Source organism: Homalodisca vitripennis, chromosome 4 (assembly GCF_021130785.1).
Source record: "Homalodisca vitripennis isolate AUS2020 chromosome 4, UT_GWSS_2.1, whole genome shotgun sequence".
Taxonomy (NCBI): Eukaryota; Metazoa; Arthropoda; class Insecta; order Hemiptera; family Cicadellidae; genus Homalodisca; species Homalodisca vitripennis.
Window position 1 is genome coordinate 106,275,881 of NC_060210.1, and position 27,149 is coordinate 106,303,029.

At 32.9% G+C, this 27,149-nt stretch overlaps 1 protein-coding gene across 1 annotated transcript; it reads right to left on the reverse strand.

The window, feature by feature from the left end:
* Window positions 1-5,804: 5,804 nt before the first annotated feature.
* LOC124359908 lies at window positions 5,805-25,870 on the reverse strand. Its single transcript, XM_046813040.1, has 7 exons — window positions 25,734-25,870; window positions 21,992-22,172; window positions 21,041-21,212; window positions 17,495-17,660; window positions 12,182-12,408; window positions 8,413-8,516; window positions 5,805-6,877 (listed from the first exon to the last, which is right to left on the reverse strand). Exons 2-7 carry the CDS (start codon window positions 22,169-22,171, stop codon window positions 6,560-6,562), a joined length of 1,167 nt encoding a protein of 388 aa, XP_046668996.1. The 5' UTR covers window position 22,172; window positions 25,734-25,870; the 3' UTR covers window positions 5,805-6,559.
* Window positions 25,871-27,149: the final 1,279 nt, after the last annotated feature.

Genomic DNA, 27,149 nt, shown 5'->3' on the forward strand with positions numbered 1-27,149 from the left:
TGTTTCCTACCCTTTATCTTTTACACACTTTAATTTGAATTGAACCATTTTCTCAATAATTAGTTGTTGAAAAGTTACTAATTGAAATTTGTTACCAGTTAATTAACTAACAGTTCCTCAATAAAGTACTGATATTATAAGATTGAAAATGGTTTACTTCAGTAATTTACATTCTTACACAAAATATGGCATTTTACTATAGGCTAGCGGCCGCAAATTCAGGCATGGTTTTGAAATAGCAGAAGAGAGCTTTAAGAATAATAATTATAAAAAAGAATACAAGAACACTTTACAAGCCCACTTAAAAAATTAAACTCGTACTAACAGCAGTGTGTTATAACACTGTTGTGTTAACTGTTATATATACTCATAAAAAGAAAACACTTATTTTTATTGTTCAAACAAAATACACACCACACCAGAAATAAATGTGAAATATGAAAGCATTTACCGACAATTAAAATATATTGGCTTCACAATTAATAAAAAATTACATACATGCACTAAATCTGAGCCAATAACAGCATTTTACTATTTTCTTAATATAAATTTAAATGTTGATATTGAAAATTAGAATTTTGTATTTCTTAATGATTTGATGTAACCAATTTGAACGTAACAGCTTCACTTTCATATTATTATTTTAAAGCTTTTGATGTTTGTCAAGAAAATAAAGTAAATACATAAATTGTTTGAATAAAGTTGCTTTAATATACACATATATGTAGGAATAAATGATAAAGACAATTAAGGAAAACAAACAAGAAGGTCGAAGACCCCTTGACCAAAGTTGAGGTAGTGGCTTCAGGTTACAAGAACCAGAGAAGACTGGGAAGAAGGAAACAGAATCAGGAAAAGGAATTAATTCAGGCTATTGCCGCTTATACATACTTAATGGATGTTAAAAGTTGATTGTTTGAATGTTAAAAATGATTTGATTGATTGTTAAAAGGTATTTGTTCTTCCGATTATATAATAATTTGGTTATTTAAACACATATACTTGTGTCACCACCTTCATTGGAGTCTGGAACAAAAATAAACATAAAATCCTCATTCTGGCAGATAGTTATGGGAGAGGCTATGGTGAACACATCAAGAACCAGATTGGCAAGTATGTCTGTGGTTACTTCAATAATCAAACACATTGCAAATTTTAATTTTGTCATTGAGAACATTGAAGACATCACAAAATTCTACCATAATAAAGATCATGTTATTGTCCTAGCAGGAACAAACAATTTCAATAGTGAAATATCAGATCTTGATTTTCGGTTTGATGTAATAAAACAATTAGCCAATAAAAACAATGTAGTTATATCTGGAATTCCACATAGATTTGATAAGTTTGGGTTCAATGTCAATGATGCTATTAAAAGATACAATATCAAACTGATTAAAGATATAAGAGCCTAAAAACTTGATAACTACTACCTTGTTATTGTACCAAATACTAAGTATACCTTGCATTATCACACCAAACATGGCCTAGATTTTAATGCAAGTGATAAAATTAAACGTTTGAACAAAATCTGTCTTGGAATTAAGAATCAGATATTCAAAAATGTATGATTTGGCTGCACAGACTACGTTTCAACACTACCCTCTCAAGAAGTCCTTCTACAAACTACTGAGAGTGAACGAATCACACTCCCCCATGTGAAACATATGTAGATGCTGTCAAAGGGATCACTGATACACTGGAAGAAGAAGCAGATCTCACCCCAACTACATCAGAAGTGCTGCAGTTACATCAAGAAAGAGACAGTCAAAGCAGAGAATCAGTGCCAGTATCCACCACAATTATAACAAGACTTAACAAAAATAATTGTACAGATGACTTTTTGGAACGCAGGTTCTACTCCAGAGTTGCAACATAAAACTTAAACCTCTTCCATAAAATAAAACACAGACATAAAACTTCAGTAACAAATTCAGCATAGTCCACTAATATGTTCCAACTGCATCAAATAAGTTATACGAACTTGCTATTATACGAGAAAAGCTTAGTACATGGATTTACAAATGAAATAATACACTTTTTCAAAATTAATAATTTTTATCTGGCCCAATACTTTTAGCGTCAATTTTATAAAGCTCCCTCCTGGTGGAGTAGCTGTTTTTATTAAAAACATAATAAGTTTGAGCCACTGAGGTTTAATGTAGCAATTGAATTAGATTTTGAGATGGCTGGAGTTAAAGTCTGCTTGAGTTCTCTTAGGAGAATTGACATGATCTATGTGTATATATCACCAAATGGCCAATTTGGTGTTTTTTTTTCAAGATACTTGAGCAGCTTCTAAACTATTTCTTTCATAATTTTAAATATTTTTATAGCGGGTGATATCAATATTAATGTTTTAAATATAAATGGTAAAACAACTTAACAGCTTAAAGATTTGCTAAAATCTTGTAGTCTTTTAGACTCTTTAGATCTGCAAACACAATATTCAACTGCTTCAACAGCTGTTTCATTTTTCACTTAAATGTTTGCTGTCCCCTTAAGAAAAAAAACAAAAAGTAAAGGATAGCACCTGGAATTCTGATTTCTATAAATAAATTAAAATTCTATAATGAAATATTAATATTAATGTTTACAATTTTAAAGCTTCCTATAGAAATTACAAAAATATTTTACAGAAAGTAATAGCTGGTTCTCTTAATGCTGACTATAAATTGCAACTGGATACAATCACCACACATACCCCTGCTGGTTCTGACTTCTATGTGTGAGGATGAAGTGTGATGTATTGAACGAAATTTTTCAGTTAAAATTTCTAATGACATATCAGTGTGGCTTATTAAGCAACGTTATCAGCACGTTTTAAGTCCATTGACAAAAATCATAAATTTTTCTTTCGAAACTGGCACCTTCCCATCCATACTCCAACTGGCAAAAGTCTTGCCATTTTCAAAAGAGGCGATCATAAAATAGTTGGTAACTATCAACCAATTTTTATATTACCAGTTTTTAGCAAAATTTTTGAAAAACTGTTCCTGGACTGACTTTAATTTTCTCGAAAAACACAAAATTTGTTCTGATCAACAATTTGGTCTCAGACCAGAAAAATCAACTGTTGGAATGTTGGAACAATCACACAACTTGTAGATTTTATTGCAGAAGGCTTTGAAACTCATCAATGGACACTCAGTGTCTTCTTGATCTCTCAAAAGCATTTAATTCTGTTACTTATAGTATATTGCTCACCAGTGGCTCCACTCATACTTGAGCAGCAGAAGTCAATGCAATGTGTTCAGAAACAGAACACAGTATCAAACAGTATTAGAATATATCACAGAGTCCCACAGGGATCTATCTTGGGTCCTGTCCTTTTCTTGATTTATGTGAATAGCATCCATGTGTCAGCCTCATATGGGAAAATCGTTCAATATGCAGATGACACGACTCTCTGTTTCCAGGCGGAATCATTGACTCCTTTGGAGATTCAAACCTTTATTAACCTCAATCCCTGCATTCAAAATTTCCAGGTAAATTATCTCAAAATTAATCATGAAAAGACAAATTACATCAACTTCTGTATGCATGGGTTGAATGAAACCCCAACTTGTTGGACAATCCAATCTATTCCATGGATGAATTTTATCAAACGACCTGGACTTGATGTTATGTATTGTATTACAATTTTATGTATTTACTCATATATTGTATACAGTATTGTTTTTGACACCATTGCATTTCTTAAAGAAATTGTAATAAAGAATATTCTGACTTCTGACTTGCCCAGAGACAAACTGATTAGGCATAGGAATTAATACGGATCATTTTTACTGATTTGAGATTTTTGTACAATTATAAGCCTCAAAATGTAATTTTAGTTATTTTAAATTAATTGGGTAAGTAAGAAGTACAAATCTTAAACTTTTCAGTGGAACAATCTTAATATTTTGGGCTAACATTTAACATAGGTATTCTATGATATTTTCTAAAATTTAAATAATTTTTGCCTATCTTTACAAGTAATGAATCATCCCTTGTAAGAGAGTATTCCACTGTAATGAGTATGAAGTTCGAATTTGTATAATTTTTTCTAGTGATTTGAGGGATTAAAAATGGAAAATACATGAATTTACTATAAAATAATTGTACATTTTATACAATTTGTAGGAAAACTAAGATACAGTAAAAGAATCTTTTTTTTCTAAATTTCATGTCTATTTACATTTTTTTTAACTTTTTCAATTATTGACTCTCACCTCTCTGCTTTTTACTATAATCAAACAATTCAAATAAAGTAAAGTAGCATAAAGGATCAAGAGAGATTAAAGTAAAATGCCACATCACATTACTTGACAGCTCAGAATGGATGTTATTTTACACCTTATATCAATAACAAATTGTGTGTCAGATTTGTTCTTGCTGTCTGGATGAGTAGTAAACATAAGCAAAGCTTAAATCTGAATGTACTTAAATTTCTATTTTTTTAGTGCTATAAAAGCTATTTTTTTTTTAAATAATTACCAAACTTGTTTGATTGTTAATGCATCCCCTCCCCTCATCACTGATTGCACCTATGCTAACAGAGTAATCTCTATATTATAAAATAAAATGACTTTTGTTAGTCTTCCTAAAACACGAGAACGGCTGCACCGATTTAGCTCATTTTAGTTTTGAAATATTTGTAGAAGTCTAAAGAAGGTATAAAAGGTGAGAAACATTGGAAAAGTTTCTCAGAATATTTAATAACTCTTGAAAATAATTATGATATTTACAACACATAATCCAAAGTTAACTAACCCTAAACAGCTGCTGACACAATCAGCTGAAGTTCACCAAAGTGGCAGAAACGTTTTTTTTTTACGTTTAAATAATACAAAATATTGAATATTATACAGTGTTTGATCAGTAGTGTTATGCTAATTGCAAAGACAAAGTTACAATCTAACTTTTTTTTAGATTGCACCAGTGACGAATAAACCAACTAATGCATTGAAAATAATATTTAAACAGTGTTAAAAAAACCCCACCTTGATAAACAAAGCTGTGAATGTTTTGCACATAAGGTTATCAAAACTGGTTGTCTCCCTTAACAATTTTACTGTTTTAAAGGAAAAATAAAGGGATGGTACACGCTTCCTCTTATATCAGAAGCAGAATACAAGCGACAGAAGTTAATGCATTTTGACTGTAGTAGTCTTTTTAAGCTTACTTATGTACATAATTCAATATTATTTGTAGCACCAGAAACATTGCAGACTGCAAATAAACGCTTTAAATCTAATTTAGATTCCAAAACCTACATATTTGTTTATTTTCTGGGTTAGTATAAAAAAATAAACTCAACTATGGAACCATAATTAGAGCGGAAGTAAATTTAAACAGTCATATCTGACTTTCCGCAGTTAACTTGTCAGTCCTACATAAGATATATTTTTTTAACAAGACATAAAAGCAAACAATCACTATGGCACTTGAAAAATCTTAGACAGAAAGTAAATTAATCCTTTACATGCCGCTAATGAATTCCATAATTTTCCTTTAATGCCAAGTTTAATTTTCCAGAAACAACATCTATAAAATACATTTTTCTTTAACTTTAAAGCTAATTTTTATTATAAATATGCTATAAGAGGTAAAGGAAAAAATAAAACAGAAAACTTTTGTTACAGTTAGAATCTCTCAACCATGGATACTGAAATAATATGTACCTGATATGTCTACTTATGTTTAAAAAAATTACAGGGCTCCATCATATTACATCATAAATGCTTTTACTAAAAAAAGTGATTGCCTTCGATTTTTTAAATCTGCGGGTAACTGCTAATTATAGATAAATAACAATGAACACTCAAAACACATTCAACATTTAATCAAACTATTATAACAATATAAAATAATCACTTAACATCTTTGGTGGAGTTATTTATGTTATTAATTCCTAAATTACCTTATATTATAAATTGACTACACATTTATTACTTAACTAGTTATACAATTTCCAGTAGTGCATTTTGTCTTAGGAATTTTCTATCTCTGTGCCATAAATAAACACAATGTTTGTAACAATAAGGCACTTCAGAAACATCTAATTACTCAGAAAATGACATATACTAAGCTTAAAACTAACTTTGGTGCAAAAAATGTTATAGAGAGTTAACTAGTTTATTTATAAATAAGTGATTTGTGCAAGTGATACTGGTATAAAAATATTGATGTTTGTATGTGAAAAATGGGTCATTAATACATGCAACGCTAGTGTTATACTCATCACTATTGAATAATGATTTTTAGAATAAGACAATGTTTATTCAGTCTCACATTATAATGACGATAAATTTTATTCAACACCTTCACTGCAGCTTTATACTAAGCGATCTTAAATAGTCCATCACCACAGCACGCACACTACTGTGTCTGCCACAATCGTGTGAATTCATGTACTGTCTGTAAGTTATATTTACATGTATGCTTTTAGAAAGATTTCACTTGGTTATATAAATAAAAGTAGGAAGATTTTCTTCGTCTATTTCTTTACTCGCTTCACTAGCTGTTTAAAATGGTTCATGTCACTTATGAATGCTGTACTCGGACTGACAGCACATCACTCTCTAAGATTATCCTCCAGATCCTGTAGGGCCCAGTCTAGGTTGCTGGTGGGAGAGTCTAGCTGGGAACTGGCCAGGCTGCTGATGCTGTGAGGGGGAGAGAGCACAGACGGCAGCTGTAGCACATTCATCCCTTGTCTCTTCCTGGCAGCAGCTGCCGGCTCAGGTCCGAGTGAACCTTGCAGCAGTTCCCGTCCTGAGCGTGAAAGGGGCAGGATCTGACTGAGAGGTAATTCCATAGTATCCTTCGATGCTGCCTCGGGTAGACTCAGAAGATCCACCGAATTGGCAGGCTTCCCACTTCTCTGTCCCAACTGTGACAGAATAGATTCTGGTACACACTGTGAATATCATCTACTTATTTGTTATGACCTATTGTTATAAGTTTCACAAAGTGTACGTCTGTGATAATCACTTATCTTGTGACATGATGAACCTCCTTATCGGAACTAACATATATAATACTCAGTTCAAACATAAAATAAAACATTTGTCAGAGTTTCATATGTACCAGAGGTAAACTGGACATTTCTACAATATCTGTCTCATACGTTATACCGTTCCATCCAGTTATGAAATCGTACTAGATGGAATAACTGCAGAGGTTACAAAAAATGTGTGGGGATATTTAGAATTCATTCCCAGAAAGGGGGTATAAGATTACAATTATTTTTAAATAGTTAATATTTCATGTCAGAGCTGCTCTTTATTTAACCCTTTTAGTAAATGTACAGGAGTAGACACATGATACATAATATTACGCAGAGGGAAATAAGACATGGAGACATATCTCACTATGCTAACTCTTTCACTGCCAGATAGTATTAGAAATGTTTATAGAATTACAATGTTCTATATTATAACTTGAAATAAAAGAGGACCTTTAAAATTTTTGTTCAGAATTAAAAAAATTTATTTTTTGAGTTTGACTTTTAAAGCAATCCTGAAGATCCAACTCAATATTTATTCTACAATTATTACTTGGTACACAATATATTCCTGAACCAATAATAAATAGATCATGGAGATAATTTATAATTAACATTACTTGTGTGGGCGATCTTTATAAATTCATAAATACAAATACGCAACTCATATACATGTAAAATATAAATTTTAAATATATAATTCAACCCTAAGTATTTATGAAAAATGCATTTATCAAACTTAAAATGTTGTAATCAAAGTTTATTTATAATATAAACAGTGTTACAAGTCAGACCTTTATAAGCAAAAATACAAAACTGACAAATATAAAAAATAATACAGTCTTTGAAAATTTTGAGTTAAAATGCAACTATATAAAACTAAAAAATTACAGTTTATTTCAAATTACTACCGTTTTTACAAGTCAGAATTCCAAACATTCAGCAGGACCGGTGAGAGCAGCACTTAGTGTGTACTCTCTTTCTGTATTCTTACACATATATGTGTGAATTCTTTCAATGAAATAATTATCTTCATATAAAGAATTTAATTATAAACACGATACATACATTAAACAATAAATTATGTGACATTGAATAATTTGAAACTAGTTTTGCAAACATCCGTAAAACTAGACACTGGCAGTATAAGTGTAGATTGCATACACCTCGCATTCCAGTTACAACGGTTGGAACTACCTAGCCACAATTCACCCTAGTTTTGGACAAGTTTGTGGAATGCATTCAAAAGGGGGCATATTGAGCACCTACATTTGGTGTGTAAAAACACATGATGATAAACCGTGTTGAACGAAAGTAGTTAAGTTCAACACTCATTATGTGTATGAACGTTAGAAATCAGATTATTCCAAGAAGATAGTATTATTAATGCAGTAAGAACCACTCAAATTACAATAGTTTACCTGCTGTTGGATCTCCTGTACGAGACTAGCTACAGACTGACTGCGAGTAGCACCTACACTGTGAGATGCTATCACTGAACTCTCACTCAAGGACCTCTTGTCATCTGTGAAACATGGAAGTTGTCAGTACTCTAAACAAGACTACCTTCTAGATAATTTAGTAAGTCTCGTAAGATAATTTTGGATAAAACTTGTAGTGTCTAGAAATGAAAGTTTGTAGTTGTCAGTAATCTCCAAAACAAAAGGCCACATAGCTATTTAACAGCTCCTTGTAGTGACTCTAGCCAACCTTAACTCCAGTTATGTAATTTGAATATTAATATTAAGCATCAAGAAAATTAAGTTAATGTTTAAAGTGTATTCAGTTGCAATTTAGAGTAATGTTTAATGACAAAAACGATAGTTTTACTACTTAACTGTGTTAAAAGTCTCTAATTCACTTTTTTTTACATAGTACCACTGAAATTGAGGCAATAACGATAACAGTTCTATGGATTATTAATTCTGTATCTGTATACATTTATTTCCTAAGATTTTTTAATCATTTGTAGAAATAGTTTCCAAACATTTCTTAGCTCCTTGAAAAGCTTGTTTATTAACTCTGGATCTGGCTGTTGAAATTTCTGTAATTTCAGACATTATTTTGCTAGTTGTGCACATTATCATTAAAACCTATGCAGAATGTTTTTATTGAAGTAAAATATATACTATTATATATTTTATTTTTCAGTACATTGCAAGGAATATTTATATGCAGATGCATCTACTTTTGTATTTCAATTTAGGACGTTTTCGGTATTACTGATGAAAAAAGGAAAAGTAAAGACAACAAATTCCAAAGCAAAACCTTATAAAAAATATTAAAAAATTTTTATAATTCAAAATTTCCCCCCAAAACGTTTTTATGCAAAACATATTAAACAAATATCACTTTCCAAAAACTATTAAAAAATAAAAATATTAAAATTTAATTTTGCGTGTTTATAATAATGAGAGTTTATTAAGATATAAAAATTAAAAGTTTAAGTAAAAACACATTTTTAATTATAAGTTTTAGTACAAATTAAGTATGTAGTGCTTGATTATTATTGTAATGCAGATATCAAAAATTAAGTTACTATCTAATTTTTACTATATGTTTAAAGGCTGTTATAAAACCCATCTTATAGTTGAATTGATTACAAAATAGGACTGGTGCTCGGCATAGGAGAGGGAGCGGCGTTGCCACGTCGACGTCACTTGGCGTTACAGGGTACAGCAGATCTGCTAGCAACGCGCGTTTCACTGACCGTTTATTCAGTCTTCAATTGATTATATTATTATTCTATTAATTTCTTCATTATGGTTAATATTTTTGAGTGACTTTTGGTTATTTACACAAAATTATGATCAAGTTCACTCATGACCTTGTATGAAACTTGTGCTCATACTTTTTGTTTTGGTGTTCATAAATGAAACAAACTCACGTAAATATTTATTTAAATAATGACATAAATATTTGGTTGCAAATTTTATTTTAAATATCATTAAAATTGGGTAGATAATAATTGTGATGTAATTTTAAACCAGTATTCATAAAAATGATTTAGAATATGGTTTTTAAGTGTATAGTTTTGTCGTATTTGCATGCGGAAATAGAATTCAAAATATATTCGGTTTATTTATGCTTTCTTCATGTATGCTTCAAATGGGATGTTGAATTTCTGTAGCCATTCCAATACTATGTTTGAGGATTTTCCAAATTTGGAAGAAGATTGTTTACAAACCAGCCTAAAAACTTTTCGTGGTCCATTTCTTCATGGTAATCACTCGTTTTGTTTCGAAGATAAAAGTAGAAGGCTGTTTGGAATAAACCCTTTAGAACTACAAGCGTGAAGCAATATCATTCTTCCCCTTTTACCGAGAGAGGTACGGACATTGTACCTTGAACAGAGTTATCTGTCCAAGCGTTTGTTTGGGAGTGGTTTGTGTTAACCCATGTCTTTGTCAATCCAGACTACTTCATCTAAATTTAAGTTCTTCATTTGACGAAGAAACCTACAGCGCCATGCAACTACATCTGGTCTTTCAAAAAGTACTTTTCGTTTCCCAACTGACTTGTACTTGAAGCCAAGTTGTTTTAAAACAAGTGAAAGAGAAGATTTGCAGCCGTTAAATAAATCGGCATCCTTCAATGATTGAATTAGTTTTTTTTAAATTGGATATTGTTTTCGTCTATAGTATGCATACACATGACGGATTGCATCTTTTTGGAAATTATCCAGGTTTGTAACTCGTTTCTGACGTGGAAGTTTCTTTTTGTTTGGGGTATGTACTTCTCCACTTCCTCCCTCATCAATGTTTTTCTTCTCCTCTGAACAAATTTTTACAACGGTATTTTTATTTATGCCCAGGGCCGCTGCAGTTCGTTAAGATGAATGCGCGGACGCCCACGACGATTTACAGTTTGATTTTCTGCATTCATGATGTAAATATAATCATTAACTACCAGTACGAAGGTTATGAAAGTACAAAATAGTTTGTTACACTACTGTATGCCTAAGTCACAACTAAGTCCTGAAAAGGACGGTTAAACAACGGTAACACCACTACAGTTGCACAGAACACGAGACTACAAAGTGAAACGCACGAATCGGTTACTGGGCAGAGACTGAGACTGAGGAGTGATGTGCGGATATGAAAACGGCAACGCTGTGCGGTTTACTCGAAGCTGATTGGCTGCTCTCAGCCGTCGACCGCGCCCCCCCCCACCGGTCCCAGTCCTATTTTGTAATCAATTCAACTATAGTTGTTTTATTACAGAAGTAGGCTGCTCAGACTTGCTTATGTATCTTCTTGATTAGGACAACAATGCACACTTGATTTTGGTAACAAAAAATATCTTAGACTGGAAGTAAATTACAATGGCTGACAGTAGACTCTTTATGACCAAAGTAGGCTTCTCAAACATGTGTATGTATTTTTTCTTGATCGGGGAAATAAGGCAAACTTAAAATTGGCATCAATCAAATCAGAAGTGCTCATATATGTGCAAACCCTACGAAATTGTGTGCACAGCCGGGAGTAACTGCTAGTTGAGAATAATTAGTTATACCCCTGATTCATGTTTATACATCTCATTTTGAATAGTAATAATTAGTTATTTTAAAAGCTGCTGTTCATACAACTGCAACCTAACAAGGTAATTAAACAGATTGTCAGTTTACTCAAAGCAATAAATCCATACAACTAATTTTTTATTGTAATGATATACATTTAAAATAGAAGATTTATTTAAACTAACCATTTTGTTTTAATTTATTAAAAATGGTTTGAATATTACCTTAAATTATGTTGAAAAACATTTTTTATTCCAAAATATCACTGGAGATTTTGTAACACACCGTATATATATATATATATACAGTATATATATAAGTACTATTTTGCGATTCAGTGTATTGAAATTAAATAAGGCTATTGCCATATATACAATTTATATAAATATACAGTATATATATATATGAATATGTATGTATATATATATATATATATATATATACATTACATTTGTTCTTTTTTGCTGAATTGTTTGTTTTGAAACACCCCATAATTTTAAAGGTAAAGTATTGGGAATACACACTGTTACATTGAAACATCGAAAGACCAAGAATTATAAATATAGAATCTTGAAATAAATGGTGAACATATGCATTTCTCGAATATACAAATGGTCATCACTGTGGCATTTAAAGCGTTAAAGTGAAATAGAAAATTCAATAGTACTAACCTTTAATGGCTTCATCAACAAAGAGAACCTTCTTTTTAGCAAGACTGCCTGTGGAGACAGCATTACGTAAGGCACTCTTGTATGAGCCAGTCTCAGAGCTGGTGACAGGCTTGAGGTGAGCTGTGACTTGGACAGTGATCTGCTTGTCCTCCTCTTCCTCTTCCTCTTCACAGGACGACAACAGTGACAGTGAGTCTTCAGCAGATGTAGCTTGGATCTTTGGAATCCTGTGAACGCAACAAACTCCAGTTAACCATATTACTACAATACTAATCTAATACCTAATTTTAGTAAAGCTTTCGACTGCCTAAATCACGACCAGCTACTACAAAAACTAAGAGCCCTAGGCGTAGGAGGTAAAGAAGCAGATTGGTTTAAATGCTACTCAAGGGAAGAAAAACAACTGGTAGAAATAAATTACACCCAAAATTATACAAACTATAAAATTCAATCAGCAACAACTGAAGTGAGAAGAGGGGTGCCTCAAGGATCCGTGCTCGGGCCGGTGCTCTTCCTCCTCCTCACGAATGATATGCCAAACTGCCTGGATGATGCCTGTTCTACTATAATGTATGCAGATGACACTGTGCTTACCATCTCTAATAAAGTCAATGAAATGCTCGCAATAAACACGACTGCATGCTTCAACCAAACTAAACAATACTGCACAAAATAATGACCTTGTATTAAATGAAAATAATAACCGTACAAATAGTTTTCAACACAAAAAAACAAAATTACAAACCTAGCAACCTCTCCTGGACCTGGAAGTAAGCAATGTGACCAAATATCTAGGCATCACAATTGACTCGAAATTGTCATGGAAGCCCCACATAGACCAACTAAGTAAGAAACTCTCCTCAAGTATCTACAGGGTGATTCATGAAGTTCTCCCCCCCACTTCTACAGTACATTGTACTAGTAAAAATAATGAAAAAATGTTATATAAACATAGGTCCGAAAACGCTTCGTTAGCGAGTTACAGCTAGCGAAAGATTTCGCCTGAATTACTGGGTAAAAGAGTAAATAAAGCCATACTGAACTTTTGGAAAGGTTAATTAAGTAAGAAATATCGTGGATTCTTATGTATTTTTACCTGATAAAGCTAATAAAAATAGGTTTTCAGAACTGTACCTGTAGTAGTTTTTGAGGGATTCAGGGTTAAATGCAAAAAATTGGGGCACGAATCAATCTTTTTTTTAAGTTTGATGTACAATAACTTTGTTAATTGGTAATAAATACATAAAATCATTAATTGTAGAGAATTTAATTCTGAGAAAAATTGATATAATCAAAGTCTAAAATAAAACAGAAATAAGTACCAAAAAATCGATTTTATTCAGTATAATACATTAAACTAGCTGTAAAGAAATACCGTACGGTATTTAGTTAAAATAAAACAAAAACAAAATGTTTGTTCCTTAATGATGAAATAAATTGAGGGAAAACAAGATTAACTGTTAAATAAATTTGTTTGTAAATAAAAATATCATGTTTTGTTTTATTACGTTGTATTTTTTTTTTTAATAAAAATTTACATCAAATGTTCGAAAATAAATGAAGCAAACATTTTCCCATTATTGTTTACTAATCATCGAAATGCAGCTTTTTGTTTTATTAATTTATAAGTTGGTAACGCACGAATAACAGCTGATCAAACAATGGTATTCTGTACTGTTATGTTAGAACTGTGTATTAGTGGTGTTTTGCAAGCTACAGCAGGAGATCGGGTTCTGTGAATCGTGTTATTAAATGCAATTTTTCTGTGAGTTATAATTCGATTGTTTATTCAGCGAAAAAAATGCCTTACTTATTTACATCAGAGGAATACGCTGATATGGTTTTTATTTTGGGTTACTGTAATGGTAATGCTAGAGCTGCTGTAGAAGAATATGAACTACGTTACCTAATAGGAGGATTCCAGATACCAAAACAATTTCAGGAACTTTTCGTACTCTTCGGGAAACAGGATCACTACCAAGTACTAGAACCCAATTATGAACGAGCTGTCCAACTTGATGATGATATTGTTATTAATGCTGTTCATCGCAGTCCAGGTGTAAGTACACGAACGTTACTTCTAGGCGGATAGGAGTTTCACAGTCAAACGGTTGTGGAGGTCACTTAATCGAAACAAATTTTATCCGTTTCATAAACAAAAGGTTTCAACATCTACAGCTAGGGGATGGTCCGCTTCGCTTGGAGTTTTGCAACTTTTTGAATATTAATAATCAACTCTACAAGCGTATTTTGTTTACGGATGAGGCACAATTCACTCGGGATGGTGTCAATAACTTGCACAATGAAACACTCATGGGCAGAAGAAAATCCACATAGGTAGTGGAACAGAAACTTTCAAACACCGATTTAGTGTCAATGTCTGGTGTAGCCTTTTGCACAATCGGCTGATTGGACCTTTCATATTACCTGGACGCCTAAATGCTGGGTTCTATTTGCATTTCCTTCAAGAAGAGTTGCCGCAGCTGTTAGAGAATGTTCCTTTACATCTCAGACAAAATTTGTACTTCCAGCATGACGGAGAGCACCTCCCCACTTTTCACATGCCGTTTCTGCTTACTTAAATCATCAATTTCCTGGACACTGGATTGGTCGTGGAGGGCCTCACCCTTGGCCACCAAGATCACCAGATCTATCTCCATTGGATTATTGCATCTGGGGATGGATGAAAGACATTGTATACAAGAAAAAAGTGAATTCTCGTGATGAATTAATTGCCCGTATTATGGATTCGGCTGTGCAGATACAGGGAAGTCCTGAAAAAATTAAGAAACGCAACAAAAGCAATACACAAACGTGCTGCAAAATGTATTGTGATAATGATGGCCTCATTTTCGAACATCTATTATAAAAAAGGTGCGTACGGTTGGCCCAACCTGATTAATTTTGCTTAAAACTAGTAATGTATTATACTGAATAAAATCAATTTTTTGGTACTTATTTCTGTTTTATTTTTAGACTTTGATTATATCAATTTTCTCAGAATTAAATTCTCTACAATTAATGTTTGTTGATTTTATGTATTTATTACCAATTTAACAAAGTTATTGTACATCAAACTTAAAAAAAGATTGTTTCGTGCCCCAATTTTTTGCATTTAACCCTGAATCCCTCAAAAAAACTACTACAGGTACAGTTCTGAAACACCTATTTTATTAGCTTTATCAGGTAAAAATACATAAGAATCCACGATATTTTCTTACTTAATTAACCTTTCCAAAAGTTCAGTATGGCTTTATTTTACTCTTTACCAGTAATTCAGGCGAAATCTTTCGCTAGCTGTAACTCGCTAACGAAGCGTTTTCGGACCTATGTTTATATAACATTTTTTTCATTATTTTTACTAGTACAATGTGCTGTAGGAAGTGGGGGGAGAACTTCATGAATCACCCTGTATGTAATTCGCGCAGAATTAAACAAGTATGTAGCATGGAGGTAGCCAAAGTTGCCTACTTTGCTCTTTTCGAAACGCACCTAAGATACGGAATAGTATCATGGGGAGGAACAACAGCGTCCAACATGGGAAAGATTCTTACTCTACAAAAAAGAGCAATTAGATGCTAGCAGGACTACATCACCAGGAAAGTTGCCGGGAATCTTTTAAACAACTAAAAATTTCTCACAACAATCTCACTCTACATCCGGGAAACCATTCTGCATGCAGTCACTTCACAGCAGTTAAGACATCAGGAACTACATCCATATAACACAAGAAATGCCACAAACTTCACCCTGCCCTTACACCACTTAAGCCTCTCTGAGAAGAAACCCTCATACCAAGGAGCGCTGTTTTTCAACCACCTGCCCGATCATCTAAGAAAACCAGCCACCTCAGTGTTTCACGAACCAACTAAAAAAAATGGCTGCAAGAAAGGCCCTACTATTCAGAGTCCGAATTCTTGAGCACCTGACTCAGTGCAGCGGAAGACAAGCTCCCTCTGGACATCAAAACTTTGTATCAACTTTGCATTATATAACTATGACACAAAAAACTATTTCCATTGTATAAATTTTACTAACCACAACTTTTGTTTTATGACGCATGTACTATTCTCTATGAATATGTAAAATAAAGAAATTGTATATTGTCTATTGTCTAGTCTGGAGAATGCTGTCTAACTCTGGAATAAAGTATCTGTGTCAGCCTTTATGCTAAACTGATAAGTATATTAATCTAATCAAGAACAATTTGTTATTATAATATTGTGTATAAGCGAACAACTGAACAAACAAACATTAATATAAGCGCTCGATTTAAAAATTGATAAAAGCAGTATGGTTATGATGCTCAATGAAAAAAGTTATTTAATTTCCTTCATCTATTTTTAACTACAACAGGGAAAATAATATAATTCTTAAAATATTACAAATAGTTTTCTGAGTAGCCCAACATAACATAATATACATTGATTATAATTCATTATTACTGAATGCCTAATTGAAGTTTACAGAATTTGCTAAGGTTCACACCATAACTCACTTCAACCTCGTGTGTTATGGGTATCAAATGTGATAGTTGCATGGTTAAATTTGATTAATATACTCAACTATCACATTCATCACTTCACTCATCCAGAAGTGCAGAAAAATTGCTGAATAAAGATATTACCATGAAGACTGACACAAATAATCCAATTAATCCAAGATCACTCTGCCTCTAAAATATAAAATGAAATCAGCTGTTTGTTGAGGATTTGATTATTTTTACAACTAATTCCTAAAAAATATAAATATCTCCCAGATTCTTACTCAGTTAAAAACAGATATAATTCTGCAAACTAGATAAAAGATTGTATAGCTCAATAGAATTTGATATTGTTTCTCAATACTTACAATTTCTTATGACAATTCATGAAGTCAAAGAACATATTTTATTTTAATAATATACATTAAAAAGGTTTATTTATATTTATAGTACAGGATATTTTCCAATTCAAAAATTCTAATCAGAATTAGAATCTGAAGCAGAGTGAAGGACAAGGATAAGGTTAGAAAGGAAAGCCTGCCAACAGAGAGGCAAAGGTGAGGACTGAGGAGTTTGTTGACATAGAAGATGAAGAGAGTTTGGGGAGGACTTTGGCATAAAATCTCTGACAATTTTAATATGTGAATGTTGGTTGAAAAATTGCATTTAAAATTAATTAAAACATTTATATTGCAGTGTATATTTGGTAAAAACTAAAGGATAACTGATGATTACATAAAATCCAGAATAATATTAAAAAATAGTAACTTCAAGTAACTTGAGTGATTCTCTACAAACAAGAAAAAAGACTGCAAAAATTGAATACTTACACCAAATTTGCACTATCATAACTTGTGTTGCTTGCTGCTTGTTGAGGGGAATTAGAAGCTATCAGTGGACTAGAAGACATCTTAGGACTAGAAGAAGCCAAAGGCTGAGACTTGGTGAATTGTGTTGCGCTTGATTTGGTTACACCATCTTTCTTTTTCAGTGATTCTGTAAACCATAGACATATTAACATCTCAAAATCAATAAATTCCTTACAGGACAAAGAAAAGTTCTTCCACAGAAATGTTTACAGTTATTATTTCTATACATACATTTAATAAACTAGGGATACATCATCCAACATTGACTGGAACTTTTTCAATGTAACACTATCAACAAGGTAAACATAATCAGCGTAATCAAACTCTTTCAATGTAATTGATTCAAAGATGAATAAATAGAGTATTTTTATTTAATTTATCTTTTAACGTCCACCTTGCTTATTCCAACACCACCAGCTAAATTCTGGACAATTTAGAAGAAAGTGTCTGTGTGAAGGCCCAGCAGTAGTGTTATCAGACACATATGCTCACTACTGAGCTACAATCCAAACCAAAATGATTGAATACAATGCCAACTGGGGCTTTAAGGCAGTTACTCTTCAGCCTTAACTAATTTTTAGAATGTCACTGAATTCAATCAGTGTTTCTTCTAATAATTGAAACTTTTTCCTGTCTACTATTGTGTATGGAAAAGTAACAGTTTTATCCATAATTATATTAACAAATTTTAAAGATGGGAACACTCAAGAAAAACTCACCCTTGAAAGCTGTGGCAGACCAATACCTTACAGTTAAGAATAAATAACACCATATTACCAGTTGGAAAGGTAGCAATGAAAGACAAATTTGATTGAAGAAATTGCAGTTTTTATATATAATGAAATAATATATATGTATATATATATATATATAAAATCAAAAAGTTCTTTATTCACACAATCATAGAGAATGGTGTTGGCGTCAAAAAGTAAAAGCATATTACTAAAGTTATGTTTTTAAAGACTAGACTATAAAGAAGAGTATGTGCTTAAGACACTGTCCAGTTAATTTCTCCATTCCAGGAATTCCTTTTCTGAATAAAACGGGTGGTCTTCAAGCCATTTTTGGAGTTGTTTTTTGAAGCCTCTTCCAGTAACTTGCTTAAGGTGATCAGGTAGCTTGTTGAAGTAGACTGCTCCTTTGTAAGTTTGCTTCTTCTCTGATAGACTGAGGTGGTGTGACGGGAGTGAGAAGTTTGAGGCATTTCTGGTGTTATACTGGTGATAGTCTCCAAGTTTTGGTTTGTTTGACGATACCACCAGTAGAATCACCTCACCAATATACAGTGCTGGTATTGTGAGTATTTTTTGTTCTTGAAAGACATGTCGACAACTGTGTCTGTATCCTATGCCTGCTAGACTCCTCATTGCCTTTTTCTGCTGCAGAAATACTCTATCCATGTTTTGATTACTTGTTCCACCCCATGCTGCAATGCCATATCTTACGTGGGCCTCGAAGAGTGAAAAATAAGCAGTTTTTGCTGCAGGTGTTCCAGATATTTTTTTAATTCTTTTTATGACATAAATGCCTGATGCGAGTTTTTTACATAAAATGTTAATGTGGGCATCCCATTTAAGGTTCATGTCAAGGGTAATACCAAGGTATTTTGTGTTTTTATCCACTTTTACAGTGGGTAGGCCATCAATTTCCCTTCCTCTTGTGCTGTATGTCATTTGTACTGTTTTATTTTCATTTAGAACAAGGTTGTTTGAATTGCAGTACTGTTTAACTAAGTTGAAAGCCATGTGTGTTTTTTCTTTAAGGTGGTCTTTATGTGTGTTAGCTAGTGTAAGTACAGTATCATCTGCATACATGACTGTTTGGCAGAACCTGTCCATGCACTTAGGTAAATCGTTTGTAAGCAAGAGGAAAAGAACTGGCCCAAGGACCGATCCTTGTGGCACTCCTCGGTTCATGGGGAGTGTTTCAGACTGAAATTTGCTAGTTATTCCATTTAAAATGTGTTTCAGTTCCACTAGTTGTTTTTCTCCCACTGAGGTAGCTCCTAAACCAGTTTCCTGGTATCCCATTTATTCCAAGGTGTTGTAGTTTATTAAGCAGTAGATCGTGGTCAATGCAGTCAAACGCTTTACTGAAATCGAGGAACAAACTGGTAACTGTATTACAACTTTCAATTTGGTCAATAATATATTCAACTAATTGGATTATGGCAGTTACAGTAGATTTTTTCTTTAAAAATCCATGCTGGTTGTCTGTTAAGAGGTTGTTGAGGTTCAAATAATTCATAAGTCTCTGCAGGATAGTCTTTTCTATTATTTTGGAAAAAGTTGATGTTACTGATATGTATATAATTTCATATCAGAATATATATATATATATATATATATATATATATATATATATATATATATATATATATATATATATATATATATAATTATATAATTTTTAATGATCCGTACTGGGCCAAGGATATCAATAAATTCATGCAAGATGTAGTACTAAGAACCAATAACCTCGATAGACAAGAAGTAGCAACTCATATTTTTGTATTCTCCTCTAAAATCTTGTAGATGCATAAAATATTCACAGAATTATAAATAAGGGTGTGATAAATAACTAGAACACAGACTTGCGAAGGATACATCTGTTGTTCATTATCTCTCCAAGAGCTCATGAAGTTTAATGACCAAGTCCAAGAGTAGATTACCATGCCATTTTAAGTCCCAGTCCATAGTCTATGTCTCTAATGTTCGCTAGCATGCATTAGTACTGCATTTGTATGACGTGTTTTACATTATATTTTTGAATTTGTTTTATTGTATTTAAAAAGTTTCAAATAACTATGTAAAAAAATGTACTACCTAACTTTTGGTCAATCCGTTTAAAATTGTATTTTTCTATACAATGGACTTTTTTTGTATAGTAAAAACTAATTGTAATATGGTTATATTTCTAAGTAGATATTGATGAGAAATGGAAAGAATTTTCAAAGATAACAAAGATAATCTTCTCATACCGAATTTTGTAATTTATTCTTTGGATACAACAATCTAAATAAAATTACCATTTATATGTTGACTGTATTCCTATGCAAACTAAAAACTAAGATATCGCAACAGACAGTAAAGTGCTATATTAAATAGTTTTACTATATTAGAGAAGAGTGCAATGGAATAGTGGATGGTGGTGTTTGTTCACTTCATACACTTTCAAATGCACATGAGAATAATAAAATAGTTACAAAAATAAGAGTATAATGAATAAATAAGTCAGAAAAACACAAGTATCTACTAATACACATTTAAGTTTAAAGCAATGAAATACAATTAACAAAAACTTAACAACACTTAAATGCAAATCTATTCAAAATGGTCAAATTACACTTGATTCAATACAGGAACTAAATTTTACAACGGGAAATATGCTATATTTTAATACATTAATATTAAATATATTTTATTATAAAGACCCATTCTTATGGTTTGAGAGTGTATAAAAATCTTAATAACACTCATAATGTTTGCATTTTATAACATAACTTACCCATGTGGTAAGTGAACTTGGTTGCGTTTATGACCAAAGCTGCCTTCCTCCGCAAGCGAGACAATAGACTGTCCTCTGCAGTCTGCTGGTCTGCAGACATTCTGCGAGCAGCTGCAGCTGTGTCAGCATCATGGCTCAACTTGTCCCTCAGAGTATAGTAGATCTTGTGATTCTACAGACAACATCTCATACAACACATGTTCAAAATTGACAGTGTTCATCATCTCTCCACAAGAATTTATATTGCATTAAATGTTGTATTTGTTGAATAAACACTTTTTTAAAGAAATACCCATTTTTTAGCCTTAACCTGCCCATTCTCAAAAGACTACAGAAATTCAGAGGGAAATTAACAATTACAGTAAGGGGGAGAGGGTTTATTACTTATACTACAAATTACTTACAAGCTTATAAATTGAAAAACAATACCAAGTGGCTATAATGGTTTACCACCAAGAAGCATCTTCCTAAGAAAAATAACATGCTATTAATAATGAAAACTGTCCTTGTTCTGTTTTATTTTCATTATCTAATCTACAACTACAATTCTAAATCAATATAATTCTAACAGTTTGTATTATACCTATTGCTTTATTCTTCTGAGAAAGCTTTGATTGTAAGTAGCTGTAATTAGTGTTTGTAATCAGTAAAACATAAGAAACTTAAAATGAATATTCACCGTCAGTTGGCTTCTGCTAGTGCATGTAAAGCAAGAAGTTTGGTTCAACATGGGCGATCGCAATGAAGTGAGAACTTTTGGAGTATATACTATTCAATGACTGGGATAAAGCTATTTATAAAAATAAAATGTTACTCACCAAAGATCTATTTTATACTTGTGTAATTGGCTGGTATGTACAAGATTAAAATATTTCATTTAAATTTAAATCAGACAATTTGATGTAAGTTTAAATTAGCTATTGACATCTATTTGATTGGTGATAGGGTAACCTTGGCAGTGATCTGACGCTGATGGGAGAGAGTAGCCATCTTGGAAGAGAAGGTGGAGGGAGGCAATGCACCCCAGCTTGGATCCACCCCTAGTCCCTGCAACCGACGTCTCAACAGCTGTTGTAGCTCTTCCCTTAACTGCTGGAGGATCCTGGGGTTTGCTGCTAGCAGATTCTCCATGCTGTCACAATACATTGACCATCGATAAATTTTAAAATGAATTCTTATAGTTTCAATATTATAGGATGTCAAAAACCTTTAAAAAATTAATTACAGTTAAAATCTTTTAAAAGTTTCTGCAAGTATTTTATCAAGTTAAATGCAATATAAGACCATGTTAGTTGTAAGTCCTATTTCACTTACGTAAAAAGGAATGTTCTTAGTTTATGCTCATTTCACTTTTCATTCAATTTCAAAATTCTCAAGGTGTTATTTTCACTAATGCCACACCAGCAGCTTAGCTTGTGCATCAACAGCTTGCTAAGACTAGGACTTTTTCACTAGAATTTTGTATATAATTATTTTTGATTTTACTAATTATTATTAAAGAGTATTTTTATTACAATATACATGACAAAAATGCTGGTACAAAATATTTACTAGATGCAAAATTAAAATATTAGTGAGTAAAAAACTTTGATTTTATAGTTCTGATATAATTTTTACATTCTTTTGATCTTTCCAATAAGTTAGAGCAGCTTGAAATTAAAGGAAAATTGGATATTAGGCATGACAGAATACTCATCAACAAGAAATGCCTCTTAAATAACAGATCTGCAAACATTACAGCAAATGAGAGGACGTATTATTTTATTACACAAGGGGAGTAGGAACTAAAACTTAAATGATATCATAAAGTTAAAAAAAATACTCTTGTGGAAAAATAAAATTATTCAGAAACTGTGTTAAATGTAAGTAGTTAAAAACAATGCAATAAATATAACATCAAAATTGGCAGAAGAAAAAAAATAACATTGGAATATTTCTAATTAAGAATTAATTATCCTCAAATTAATGGAAAACATAATCCCTACATTCATTTCTAAATTGTGTTCAAATCTTTTTATGGAATAAGTGATAATCAATTGAAATAATCAAATTAAGCTATTATTAATACAACTGCTAATATTGCAATAAAGTACCATGTAAACTAAGGCAATGAAGACAGCAACTAATATTAATTAAATTTAAAAAATATAACTAAACCCAATAGTCTATAATGATGCTATGGAATTAATCGAAACTGGTTTAAACCTTCACTGTGACGCTAGTCATGTACCGCTCCATGGACAGCCAAAATAGTTCTAACGTGTGTCTATCATAGTCAATTTGTTAAACTATGATACATCTATAGCTACTGAATATGTTGTATGGAGTGTCACTGCCATGGCTATCCCTACAGCATGGTAATGAAAATGACACTGAACTGACAACCATCCAGTTATATTATACTCAGTAATATAGTACAGTGATAACGCAAGATAGAGTGCTGTCTAGCTACTGCTGTGTCTATCCCTAGAGCATCGTGGTGAAAGTGACATTGAACTGACAACCATCCAACTATGTTATACTCAGTAATATAATACAGTGATAATACAAGATAGAGTGCTGTCTAGGTACTTATGGAATGCCACTGCTGTGTGCATCCCTAGAGCATGGTGATGAAAGTGACATTGAACTGACAACCATCCAATTATGTTATACTGAGTAATATAATACAGTGATAATGCAAGATAGAGTGCTGTCTAGGTACTTATGGAATGCCACTGCTGTGCCTATCCCTGCAGCATGGTGATGAAAATGACACTGAACTGACAACCATCCAGTTATATTATACTCAGTAACATAGTACAGTGATAACGCAAGATAATGCTGACTAGCTACTTATGGAGAGCCAATGCTGTGCCTATCCCTACAGCATGGTGATGAAAGTGACATTGAACTGACAACCATCCAATTATGGCTCAGTAATATAATACAGTGATAATGTAAGATAGAGTGCTGTCTAGCTACTTATGAAATGCCACTGCTGTGCCTATCCCTAGAGCATGGTGATGAAAGTGACATTGAACTGACAACCATCCAACTATGTTATACTCAGTAATATAATACAGTGATAATGCAAGATAGAGTGCTGTCTAGCTACTTATGGAATGCCACTGCTGTGCCTATCCCTACAGCATGGTAATGATAGTGACATTGAACTGACAACCATCCAATTATGTTATACTCAGTAATATAATACAGTGATAATGCAAGATAGAGTGCTGTCTAGCTACTTATGGAGTGCCACTGCTGTGCCTATCCCTACAGCATGGCAATGATAGTGACATTGAACTGACAACCATCCAATTATGTTATACTCAGTAATATAATACAGTGATAATGCAAGATAGAGTGCTGACTAGCTACTTGTGGAGTGCTACTGCCTTGACTAACCCTAGAGCATCACAATGAGAGTGATATTAAATTGACAACCATTCAGTTATATTATACTCAGTAATGTAATACAGTGATAACGCAAGATAGTGCTGACTAGCTACTTATGGAGTGCCACTGCTGTGCCTATCCCTACAAACATTGTAATGATAGTGACATTGAACTGACAACCATCCAACTATGTTATACTCAGTAATATAATACAGTGATAACGCAAGATAGTGCTGACTAGCTACTTATGGAGTGCCACTGATGTGCCTATCCCTACAGCATGGTAATGATAGTGACATTGAACTGACAACCATCCAACTATGTTATACTCAGTAATATAATACAGTGATAATGCAAGATAGAGTGCTGTCTAGCTACTTATGGAATGCCACTGCTGTGCCTATCCCTACAGCATGGTAATGATAGTGACATTGAACTGACAACCATCCAATTATGTTATACTCAGTAATATAATACAGTGATAATGCAAGATAGTGCTGACTAGCTACTTATGGAGTGCCACTGCTGTGCCTATCCCTAGAGCATGGTGATGAAAGTGACATTGAACTGACAACCATCCAACTATGTTATACTCAGTAATATAGTACAGTGATAACGCAAGATAGTGCTGACTAGCTACTTATAGAGTGCCACTGATGTGCCTATCCCTACAGCATGGTAATGATAGTGACATTGAACTGACAACCATCCAACTATGTTATACTCAGTAATATAATACAGTGATAATGCAAGATAGAGTGCTGTCTAGCTACTTATGGAATGCCACTGCTGTGCCTATCCCTACAGCATGGTAATGATAGTGACATTGAACTGACAACCATCCAATTATGTTATACTCAGTAATATAATACAGTGATAACGCAAGATAGTGCTGACTAGCTACTTATGGAGTGCCACTGCTGTGCCTATCCCTACAGCATGGTAATGATAGTGACATTGAATTGACAACCATCCAATTATGTTATACTCAGTAATATAATACAGTGATAACGCAAGATAGTGCTGACTAGCTAATTATGGAGTGCCACTGCTGTGCCTATCCCTACAGCATGGTAATGATAGTGACATTGAATTGACAACCATCCAATTATGTTATACTCAGTAATATAATACAGTGATAACGCAAGATAGTGCAGACTAGCTACTTGTGGAGTGCTAATGCCTTGACTAACCCTAGAGCATCGCAATGAGAGTTATATTAAACTGACAACTATCCAGTTATATTATACTCATTCACAAATCAGCCAATCTTCCAGAGAATACCATGTAATAGACTGAGGTATCAATTTACCTCTGTAAAGATTGCTGGGCCAACTGCGATTCAGCGTGTAAACAGCTGTCGGTCAGCTGATCCACTCTTCTGTAGTTCCTGATTTTGCTTATCCTCTGAGGTTTCTATCTCACTTTCAGAATCTGTAGATGTTTCTGTAATACTCGATTCATCTTCTTCTATTGAATACTGAATAATTTCAGATGTTTTACCAAATGTTCTCTGCTTCTCTTCTTCCAACAGTTTTTTCACGATCATTTCTGTATTTTTACTCTTACTCAATTTCTCTGGGAGTTTGTCTTTGTCTTGATCAACTTCAAATATTTGCTTACTGCTTCGCTCATTTGAAACACTTTTATCTGTGTCATTACTCTGTGCCTTGAGAGAAACAATTTCAATATCACTGTCCACGTCAGGTTGTAAAATTTCCACCAAATTCTCATCCTGTTGTGCCTCGACTGAATCTTGAATAGTTTTGCTTTTTTGAGATACAAATGCTTTCCGTCTCTGAAACGGTGACTGGTTTTTTGCAATTTTTTTGTCTTTTAATTCCATAGACTGTATTTTCAAGTCACTTAGTGAGGAAGCTAGGGTTGATTCTAAAATATTATGATTTTTCTTTATTTCATCGTTTTTACTTGCTAACTGAAACAAGTATTATTACATAGATAATATTAGAATTGGCAGTTGCCCTAAAAGTATATAAAACAGACTGGTTAATTTAAGACATGTTATAAAAAACACAGACCTGACCCACGTTGTGGTAGGCAAAAATCAAGTTCTACACACTATGATACAGATAATTATATTAATAAAATAAACTAAGGTTTGAAAGTGTTACATATTTTAACCCTTACCGCGCGATGCACTCAAACGCTGAGTGAGGTTCACATGTTACTGAAACGCTGTGAACTCAGATGCTGAGTGCATTCAGTTTATTGGCTACAAATGACGTGTTGTTTACAACAAACGTGCTAGAACGAAGGGGAAGGTTGATTTATGGCCTGGGCAACCCAACACGTGGACACGGACCGTTCCTTGTCGACAGACAAAATATTATTTATTGTTTTTGTGTCTGGAGCTTCACGGCGACACTCCAGGCAGCGCGGTTGACTCAGGGTCTGCGTGCGTGTACTGCCAGCCGTCAGTCACTTGTATCTCGCTTTCAACTACGGATCGTTGCTTACTCGTTTTCTATTTTTATTCAGTTACAATATTATTTTAGTGTACAAAGACATTTTTATAGTAGTGTTTATTTGTAGTGTGATGTAGTTTATGTGTTATAATAATGGTTATTTAGTATCAGTTAGTTTTTATTAGTATTAGTGTTTCTTTTGTGAAAATATGGCGAATCCAGACGATCCGGAGTTTGATAGTTTTGTTGAGGGGATAATGGACACATCCCCTCATTTGTAATTTGTGTACTTAATTAATTGG

Bases quoted from the DNA above. Each gene is read 5' to 3' on its own strand.
- LOC124359908 (XM_046813040.1), bottom strand. From the start codon at position 22,171: ATGGAGAATCTGCTAGCAGCAAACCCCAGGATCCTCCAGCAGTTAAGG. The intron at 12,409-17,494 runs GTAAGTATTCAA...TTGCGTTCACAG, and splicing joins TATGATAGTGCAAATTTGGT to GATTCCAAAGATCCAAGCTA. The intron at 8,517-12,181 runs GTTAGTACTATT...CATGTTTCACAG, and splicing joins TGTTGATGAAGCCATTAAAG to ATGACAAGAGGTCCTTGAGT.